The following is a 9,808-nucleotide window of genomic DNA, read 5'->3' as shown; positions in this document are numbered from 1 at the left end:
GTAAAAAGCTCCTTTGTCTCTTGGCTTGAAATCCATCGTAAACGCCTAACTTTTTATTTAATGCAACTAGGAAGTGAATATATATGTGTATATAAAGATGCGTTCTGATTTCAATTCCTAACTTTGTTTTATCCGAAAATGACGTTTTTGAATGAGCTCTCTAAAATATAATTGTTCGCCTGGACCTGATGGCAACCACTCATGTGTACTTATATCTTGTGCTGGCGAGCTATGTGATGTGATCTCAAAGATTTTTAACAAGTGCTTGAATTTAGATGTTTTCTCTTTGTGTTGGAAGACTTGTTTCCTTATTCCTATTCACAAAAGTAGTAGTAGGCAACTTGTAGAGAACTACAGAGACATTGCCAAGTTGAGTGTCTTGCAAAAACTGTTCGAGCGAATTGTGGCTCAGCATATAGCCTTTTCCACGAAATCGTATATTTCTCCTCTCCAACATGGTTTTTTAAAGGGAAGATCTACGGCCACCAATCTGGTAGAGTTTACTTCTCATGTTTTCAAGGCCTTTTCTAGTGGCTCTCGCACTGATGTTATTTACACTGACTTTAGCAAAGCATTTGATATGGTTAACCATAGACTACTTACCTTTAAACTCCAAGCCTCTGGCTTACCTTTTTTCTTAGTGGAGTGGTTAAGCTCTTATCTGCATGGTAGATCATTCAGGGTTTTGTTTAAGCTCATTACCTCGGATGAATTCCCTGTGACGTCTGGCGTACCTCAAGGTAGCCACTTAGGACCCTTTTTATTTAATTTATACATCAATGATTTGCCCTCCGTGATTAAATTCAGCGAGATCCTAATGTATGCTGATGATGTGAAACTGTTTTCTTCCTTTTCCGTAGAATCGCAATCACATCATCTTCAAAGTGATTTGAACAATTTGGTTGCATGGTGCTCTTTGAATCTTCTGAAACTAAATCTTAGTAAATGTAAGAAGCTTTCTTTCTGAAGAAGAAAGTCATTCATCACTCAGTATTTCATAGATTCGCATAAGTTTGAGGATGTCGATTCAATCACAGATTTAGGCGTTCTGTTTGACCATAGGTTACGTTTCAACTTGCATATAGAGCTCTCGATAAGCAAAGCTAGATCCGCGCTTGGTTTTATAAAAAGGTGGTTCAAAGAGCTTGATGATTCCTACATTACGAAAGGGCTGTACATGTGTTTGGTTAGACCCATACTCGAGTATGCCTCTGTTGTGTGGTCTCCTTCATTTGAATCTGTTCAAAAGCAATTCTAGCTGTTTGGAAACTTGGGTTGGGATTCGATTGCCTCTCTTCCTCCCTATGAAAATAGATTGCTTCTGCTGTCCTTATCGTCTCTTGAGAAACGTAGGTTTGTTCTTGGCGTTTCCTTCGTAATCAAAGTAATAAATGGTGGTATTGACTCGCCTGCATTACTTGGTGTTCCTAACCGCTTCTCCAGGCACTTTATCTTGGTTAAGTTTAATCAATACAAATATAATTACGAACTGTTTAACCCGCTCAGAGTTGTTTGCAAGAACCTAAATGACGTCTATCACTTATTCTCATGAACTGACTCTTTAAAGTCCATTAAAGCAAAATTGCTTAATACGCGCAATTTACCTATGTCGTATTTGAATTAACTTTTAATCTTAAAAAATTATTATGAGTCGAAAGCTAATTGTTGTTAGCTATTATCGGTTGCCAAGCTTATGCATGTTTGCGATGACTTAGGGGTTCACTTGCAATTTGGTCCTGTACCAGTTGTGGGCGTGGCTCTATGCTAGTTGTGTACATGCTTTTTTTTTCCTTCTTATTTGTTTTATTGTACTTATACTAAGTTTTAATATTAATTAATTTTAAGATTTACTTAAGAGTCAATTGAACTCGACTGCCATTTTGTTTTAGTTGAGTTTCTTGTATAAGTGGAATAAACAAATAAATAAATAAATATACATATGTACTCACATTCATGATTTCACATACACTTCCATGGATGCCTATATCTGATTCCTCCGTATATATCGTATATCTTCCAAGAGTATTTTATAAGAGCAAATGATAGTATATAATATTATGCACATGTAGAAGATTAAGGGTCCGCATCCGTATCTACATTTACCCACATTGCCTGACCATGTCTCCTCACATTTAACTTTGAACACCTGTAAGCTTGTGTACATACATAGATTTGCATACAAGGCAATTAACCAGACATGTCAGCAAACTATATTCGCAGAAGGGAATTTCAGTGTAAACAATTATGAAGCTGATAATTTGTGAGAGATACATTTTTTGTATATGCTCTTGGAAAAACTTTTATACAATGGGATAATGTAGCTCGGTTTCTACAGGTATGGCAGGTAGCTATTACTTCATTATTAAAGACAGACATAAGAAGAATGCAAAGAAGTTCTGAAAATATAAGTATTAATTCCGTCTGGGCCTGAAAAGTTCGAGAACGCCATCGTACTTCTTCTTCGATCAAAAATGTAATAAACGGAAAAACATGGAAGGATTCTATAGACAATGTTGCGTTGAATGTCAACCGTAGCGTAAGATTATTGAAAAAAGTCAGGGAAAGGGGCATTTATAACAGACGCTTTTGAGATTTCTATAGTGTCCATAACCTATCACCGCAGAGAAAGTTGTAACTTTACGTCTCGAATCGATTAATTTGCGCAGATTCTTCAGGCCAATGTAAAATTGCTTTCTTGTTTTAAGTAAATAGTTCGAGTAGCATTTGTTTTTAGCAGACAAAAATCATATTTTGCGCCGGAATAATGTAAGCCGGGAACTAGTCCATTTAAGTTTTTTAGATAGTCTGGCTATTCTATTGCGAGGAACTTTTAAGAGTATGTTAAACCGTACCAGATAATCCGTTCAACATTCACAAGATATACCAGGAACGGCCTCAGAAGCAGCATATGGAAGCTTTTTCTAAATTTCCAAATACGAACTGGCGATATTGTTATAACATAAGTAGGTATAAATAGCGTTCAGCTGATAAGGACATGAATCGCAAAATCCATCAAAAAATTCTGCAAATATTGAATGGTAGAAGAGAGAAATGAGTGGTCCAAAGTCTTTATATGAATTCCAAACTAAATTAAACCCCCTAAAACTAAAATTATGTCGTGCATTCTTAGGCAGCTTACGTACACTTTATTTAAGTGGTAATATATAATACAAAACGCAGTGTAATCTATAATAAGTTAATATTTAAATAAAATATAAATAAAAAGCATAAACATTACAACGTTAATAAGCTATCTATCAAAAATATGCCTGTCCTCTTATTATCAACATTACACTATTATCCACAACTTCATGTGAACATATTTTACAATACAACGAGAGCAATTGATATATCGGATCAAATTTGCATTTATTTATAAGGATTAAACATTTCCTTGTCTGAAATCTTGTACTTTTATTTACCAAGGGTTAACTTCCCGGCTTCGGTTTCATTTGTAAATAGGTTATAATTATTTTGTAATGACCTATGTGATTCCTACAATATTATTTATTTATAAATTGTATTATTTGTCTTAAATCAATTATAACTAGACCGTTTGTCCATGTAATATAAAATAGTGGCTAGTCCGTAGGGTCTGTCCTGACTAAAAGTTTAAACTCTCCGGCTTTTCATTATAAAACATTAACAATAAAACATATAAAGGTCTACGTTTTTTGAGGATGTTTATATGATGTGATACCCAAAAAACAGACCGACATGGCTGAAATTGGCTAAGATTGATTTCAATGAAACTTACTATTATGGAAATATTAAATAGTATACTTCTTTTCTATTAGAAATTATACCTTCGTACTATAAAACATTCAATTCTGGTACGAACGGTTATATGAGAAGAGATTCAACAATCGCCCGGGCCAAAGCAAATATTTCGTATCAATTTCAAAGGACGAACTACTATTGCAAACCGAGTTTTGTGAGAACATTTTTAAAACTTCAATTTTCAAAATAAGGCGTTATATGGAGAAATAAAGATAATCACAGATCCATTTTAAAACTTAAATCCATGTGTAAATTAGGAAGAAGGTTATTAACAAACAACGTCCCAGCATTAAGAAAAGTCTCTAAGCTCCCTATTTTATGTGGCTTAATGAAATAACCACTTGTCAGCAAACTTCTTGAGAACGATAATTTTTTACAATTATTTAAGCTTAATGTTAAAAAGTCAATTGAATATTTTTTAGCCACTTTATTTAAGCCTAATTGTGAAGAACACAATAATGATCAATTTTGAAAACGGTGAACAGTTTAACGTCATCCGCATACATCGAGATGTGGGATGACTCAATGACGGATGATATAATACGAATAAGATCTGTCTCAAGTGGCTATCTAAATGCGCACCCGGCAAGACTGGAACTTGAACCGATGGAAAAGGGTTATAGAGCACTGGGGACGGTGTATTAATGAGGTAAAATCCAATTCACCTAAAAATATTAGGAAGGAAATCCGACGGCAGCAGTTTAAACAATAAATTTAATATATTCAACAATATGGGGGTAAATAGGGATCCGAAAGCTAGCGTAGGTTTTCGCTTTTCGTTTGGTTTGGGATCAGGTATGCGATGGCTTTTAGTGTTGATTGACTATCGGTGTTTTGGAATCATGTATTCAGAACAACTATTAAATACACTCTCCCATGAATTTCAAATTACACGGAAGCGAAAGAGCTTACGTTAAATATGCAATGCTCATGTTTCGTTTGGTGTATTAGTTTTTCTGAGTTAGTATAAATTACCTAGAATCGCATTTATAAGAGAAAACTGCCGTAAATTCGGAGCAAAGTAAATTTCAAACAACTTCCAAATCGAACTGTAGTATAACCTCTTCCACAAGCTTAAGTCGAGATCTTCAAAATACTATTCTTAATCAGCGATCCTCCTCTAGTTCGTTTTGTGAATAATGAAGATAATTCAACTCAATTGCACCAGTGTCCGTTATAAACTTAAACAACTCGAACAAAACCGTTACTGTGCCAATGCCTTCCCAAAATTTTCTTAAATCGCATGCTCCATTTTCAATCAAAAATTTCAACAAATTAGATTCGATCGTAATCCCAACACTTCTCTGGCGGTGGCGTAGCGATCTTTATACCTAATAAGTTTTCGCTCTGCTATGTTTCTACTTTTGTAAACTGCGATCGTATTGAAATATTGAAATATTTACAACAAGAAGATTTTATTTATTTTCATTGCTAAGGACATAGGACTAACATATGTTATTTTGTTTAACGGTGCAAAAATCTATGTATGAAGATAATCGTTAGATAAAATCCGTGTCCTTAGGTGTTAAAGTAGCGCACGCGAAAATTTTTTCAAATTTCTCTAAACATTTTCAGGCATATATTGCTTAAGAAACATTTAACAACGGTCATGCCTGCAGTTATTCAATGTTTACATAAAAATTAGAAAAAAAAATTAAATGCTTTAAAAAATCGTGCTCGTTACTCTACTTAAGAGCGCAAACCATACGCTACGGCTACCCACCACTGGCGGGTACAATTGGTTTTTCTGTTGAGTCTACTATGCAGCAAGAAGACGAGACTTTCTTTGCATAGAATTTTTATTTTAAAGCGTGCGCCGTAAATTTCATAACACTTATGTTGAATTTTTCCTTCATTTTTAGGTCCTTAACCGTTTGCACTCCTTATTTCTTTTTGTTGTTTCTGCTTACCGCTAACTGTAAATATTCGGAATATGAAACGTTTAGCGTATGGAAGGGGCGAAAAAAATATTTCATAATTATACCCTGTTATGTAGATTTATGGGGATGTATACGATGCTCAGAAGATGTCGAGATAAACCCGAATTTTATTACACTCATCGATTTCGAATCACTTCCTGAATTAAAATAACATTACCTCTTCGTCCGTCCGTCTTATGTGCGTGTATTGAACCCACAGATATTTTGATGGAATTTGGTGCACTAACGTATTTTAGTCCAAGGACGAGTGTTATTCCAAACCATTCGGATTAGACTTCTTTTTCGACCCTTTCCAAGCATCCAGACGCCTTATTTTGAAAAGTCGTTAAGTGAGTATTTGTATTAAGCGAAATGAGCCGTGACCCACAACCGTGTGTTTAATTTGATTATTTTAAATAATGTAATATCGAGTCGACATTGAAGTGGAAAGGGTTAATATAACGACTTATTTCGAGATTAGAAGGACATTGCTGTTTAAAATTCGGAAAACTTAATTATAACAAACAGAGGTGTAAATATTAGGTGTCAGATTTTATCGAAATCGGGCAAACAACTTGCTATTTATACCCTGCATTTAAAGTAAGCCAAAGGAAAGCAATGTGAGCTAATAAAATTTTGAATTAATCACAACAGTACAAGTAGAGTTGATTGTAAAAATGCGAGAAGCTAATAGTAACCAAATTTAGATGAAGTTTAAAGTATCTACCTAGCAGAACGTAATCCTTTTATAAATTTTAAATGTAAGCAAAATGTCCTATTTTTTGTTTTTTTTTTCTGCGTTAATTTAACTTCTTTTCCCGAAAAGGCCGATGAGAAGAAGAAGGTTAAGAAGAAGAAGACCAAAGAGGAGGGAGGTACTTCCGAAACCGCCTCTGAGGCTCCATCTGAGACAGCAACTCCCGCCCCAGCCGCCACTCCTGCACCAGCTTCAACAACTGGTTCAAAGAGGGCATCGGGCGGTAGCCGTGGCTCGAAAAGATCAAAGCAACGTGCCGGATCTTCTGTATTCTCAGTTTTCTCGCAAAAACAAATTACCGAATTCAAAGAAGTAAGTACCCGTAGATTAGCTTAAGCTTAGCGAAAAATTAGCAGACGATATATAAGTAAGAGAATATATTAAATACATCGATTGTGTTGATTAGGCTTTCCAACTTATGGATACTGACAAAGACGGCATTATTGGCAAGAACGATTTGCGTGCCGCTTTCGATTCGGTAGGTAAAATTGCCAGCGACAAGGAGTTGGATGCCATGTTAGGTGAAGCCTCTGGCCCGATTAATTTCACACAATTGTTAACCTTGTTCGCAAACCGTATGGCTACCTCCGGTGCTAACGATGAAGATGAAGTTGTTATTGCCGCTTTTAAATGTTTCGATAATGACGGTCTCATTGATGGTGATAAATTCCGTGAAATGTTAATGAATTTCGGTGATAAATTCACCATGAAAGAAGTCGATGATGCTTTCGATCAAATGATTATCGATGATAAAAATCAAATCGATACCGGTGCTTTGATTTCTATGCTTACCGGCAAGGAAGAGGAAGAAGAAGGCGAGGAAGGTGCTTAAATCAAACACGAACAACGATTACATTTTTTTTTTTTTTTTTTTTTGTACACTTGAGAAGAAAACCCAAATAAGCCAAGCACTTCCAATTAAAAAGAAAAAAAAAAAAAAGAAAAGAAAACACTTGATAAGAACTTTGAAAAAAAAAATTAAAAAAATATTAAAAAAAAAATATGACGAAAAACTTTTTTTGTTTTAATATATGAAAAATAAAAAACAAAATGAATTTTTAAACAAAGAAAGAAAAACTTGAAACAAATCATCGTCAGCAAAATTTGAAGACTAGAAGGCAAGAACAGAATTTTCTGCTACGGAGATGGTAAAAGAAGGAAAAAGAGCAGTGACACAACAAAAGTGGGTCTTTCAACAGGCGAACTTGTAGTTAATTTTTCTCTTTTTTGGAATTTTTTTTATGTTTTTTTTTATAATTATTAATTAAAAATATTATATATGAAAAAAAAATGAAAAAGACTAAATAGAGGAAAATTTGAACAAAACACTTTTTTTCTCTTCTTTTCTCACCATTTACTTCATTTACTTGTAATAGTAAAGTAAAGGGGTTGTTTTTGAATCTGTTTTTTTATTTATTTATTTTTTTGTTATAAATGTTTTGATGTTTTGTTGAGGAATGATTTGAGAAACTATTATACATTAATCTATAATAATAATAATAAAAGGCACAGTTTTTATTAATTTATATATATGATAATAGATAACAAGAAGAACAAACAAAAAATTAAAATTTAAGATATCGTTATATATATGTCAATTTAATGTATTGTTGAAATTAAATTACGATTTCACGATACATTTCAACTTTTTACATCAATAACATGTTTCTTGACATTTAATTTATTTGCTATGCTCGGAAGCTTAGCTACGTCGTGGGTACAATGGCCTAAGCCAAAATATTTATGGATTCCTGTTTCAATGCGTGGTGCATTTTTGCCATTATTCTTGTTCTGCAACTATTTACCAAAAGGTGTGCAGAGAACACTGCCAATTTTAATAACAAACGAATTGATCTATTGGATTATTGCGGTAGTCATGTCGTTCAGTTCCGGCTATTTAAGGTAATTAAAATGCCTAGGACTTTTCAAAAATATTGCTTGAAAATGTAAAGAAATTGTAAGGAAAGACGAAGGCTTAAAGGAAGGTCTGAGAACTGTTATCGAACAGTTTCAAATATTATTTCTCCCCTCCCCCCTCTCTCGCTCTTTCCCACTTTCCCCCTCACATTATTTTGCAAAATTTGCGGACTTTAATGCCAGAATATTTCCAAATTTTTTTTATATATATATATTATTAGTATAAAAAATTAAATATTTCTGATATATGTAAATTATTTCGGTTTATATTTCAGTTCGCTCGGCATGATGTACGCTCCAAAAACGGTATCTCCGAAATACCAAACAACAGCGGGAATGTTTGCAGCCGCTATGTTAATAACTGGAATATTTTCGGGGATTCTTTTTTCCTTTCTATTTCCATACTTTGTAATTTTTTAAATTAAAATCATTTCTCAAAATTGTTCGAATCGAGAAAATAATAAATTTTTATGTTTTAATACAATTATTAATCAGGACTATTCCGCAGAGGTGGAAATAACAACAACAACAACAACAAAATCATAATTGTTAAATTTTATTTAGGATCACCTACTATTTTTCGTTGTTTAGCCTAATAATAATCCATGTTAAAAAGAAGAAATAGAACGAAAGACTAAATTCATGTAACATCAATACCTCTCAAATTAAAATAATGACCATCACCAGAAGCGAATGCACCAAAATAAGCCTATTTCTAATCTATTTTGTATTTATTAAATATTTTATATAAACATTTTTCTATTTATTTGTTCTACAAAAAGTGCGTAACTTTTAAGCATTAAGTGTATCTTTGTTATAAATTTTTATTCACAAAAAAACACTATAATAAATATATTTTTTCAAAATCACGTTTTTGTCTTGATGCTCGTATCATAATCATACCTAACGTTATTTGTGAATGACTTCAATTGGAAAACAATTTCAGTGAAGTGAAGAGAGGAGAAGACACTATGGTTTTCCTTTGAACATATTGGAGATGTAAAAATGTTTTTTTGACTGAAGAGTTGAAATAATTTACTAAGAGGAGAATTGAGAACTGAATTAGAACTGAGAGAGTATCAGCCCCATTTAAAGTTGTTTTTCTTTTAATATTACCAGTAACTCCGTGGATGTCCCGAGTGACCCCTTATTAGTGTAACACGGTGACGGCTAGGAAGAAGAAAGGAAAGAAAACATAATAGGAAAGGGGTGGCCGCAGCCTAGTGGGTATATCACCAATTGGTAAGAGTATGTGAAGGCATGCATGGCCGATTAGAGGTGATCGCCTCTATACTCCCAACACAATCAGAAAATAGGGAGAAAAGAACTATTTTCAAAAAAAAAAGAATATTCTCTTTCCATATATATTCAAACAAATGGTTTGGTTAAAATGTAATATATAATCTTTTTTATATAAATGTATCAAAAATATAAA

At 33.4% G+C, this 9,808-nt stretch overlaps 2 protein-coding genes across 2 annotated transcripts; both read left to right on the top strand.

The window, feature by feature from the left end:
• Positions 1-4,424: 4,424 nt before the first annotated feature.
• On the top strand, positions 4,425-7,395 carry LOC119642687 (myosin regulatory light chain 2-like). Its single transcript, XM_038041919.1, has 3 exons — positions 4,425-4,429; positions 6,420-6,768; positions 6,863-7,395. Exons 1-3 carry the CDS (start codon positions 4,425-4,427, stop codon positions 7,286-7,288), a joined length of 780 nt encoding a protein of 259 aa, XP_037897847.1. The 3' UTR covers positions 7,289-7,395.
• A 708-nt stretch (positions 7,396-8,103) lies between these two features.
• LOC119642706 (equilibrative nucleoside transporter 1-like) lies at positions 8,104-9,228 on the top strand. The gene is made up of 2 exons (XM_038041970.1): positions 8,104-8,358; positions 8,649-9,228. The coding sequence occupies exons 1-2, from the start codon at positions 8,147-8,149 to the stop codon at positions 8,791-8,793; spliced, it is 357 nt and encodes a 118-aa protein (XP_037897898.1). The 5' UTR covers positions 8,104-8,146; the 3' UTR covers positions 8,794-9,228.
• Positions 9,229-9,808: the final 580 nt, after the last annotated feature.

The sequence above is a fragment of the Glossina fuscipes genome, unplaced genomic scaffold (genome assembly GCF_014805625.2).
Source record: "Glossina fuscipes isolate IAEA_lab_2018 unplaced genomic scaffold, Yale_Gfus_2 241, whole genome shotgun sequence".
In the NCBI taxonomy this organism is placed as follows: domain Eukaryota; kingdom Metazoa; phylum Arthropoda; class Insecta; order Diptera; family Glossinidae; genus Glossina; species Glossina fuscipes.
Note: the sequence above shows the minus strand (reverse complement) of the source record. Positions and strands in the feature narration are given on the sequence as shown.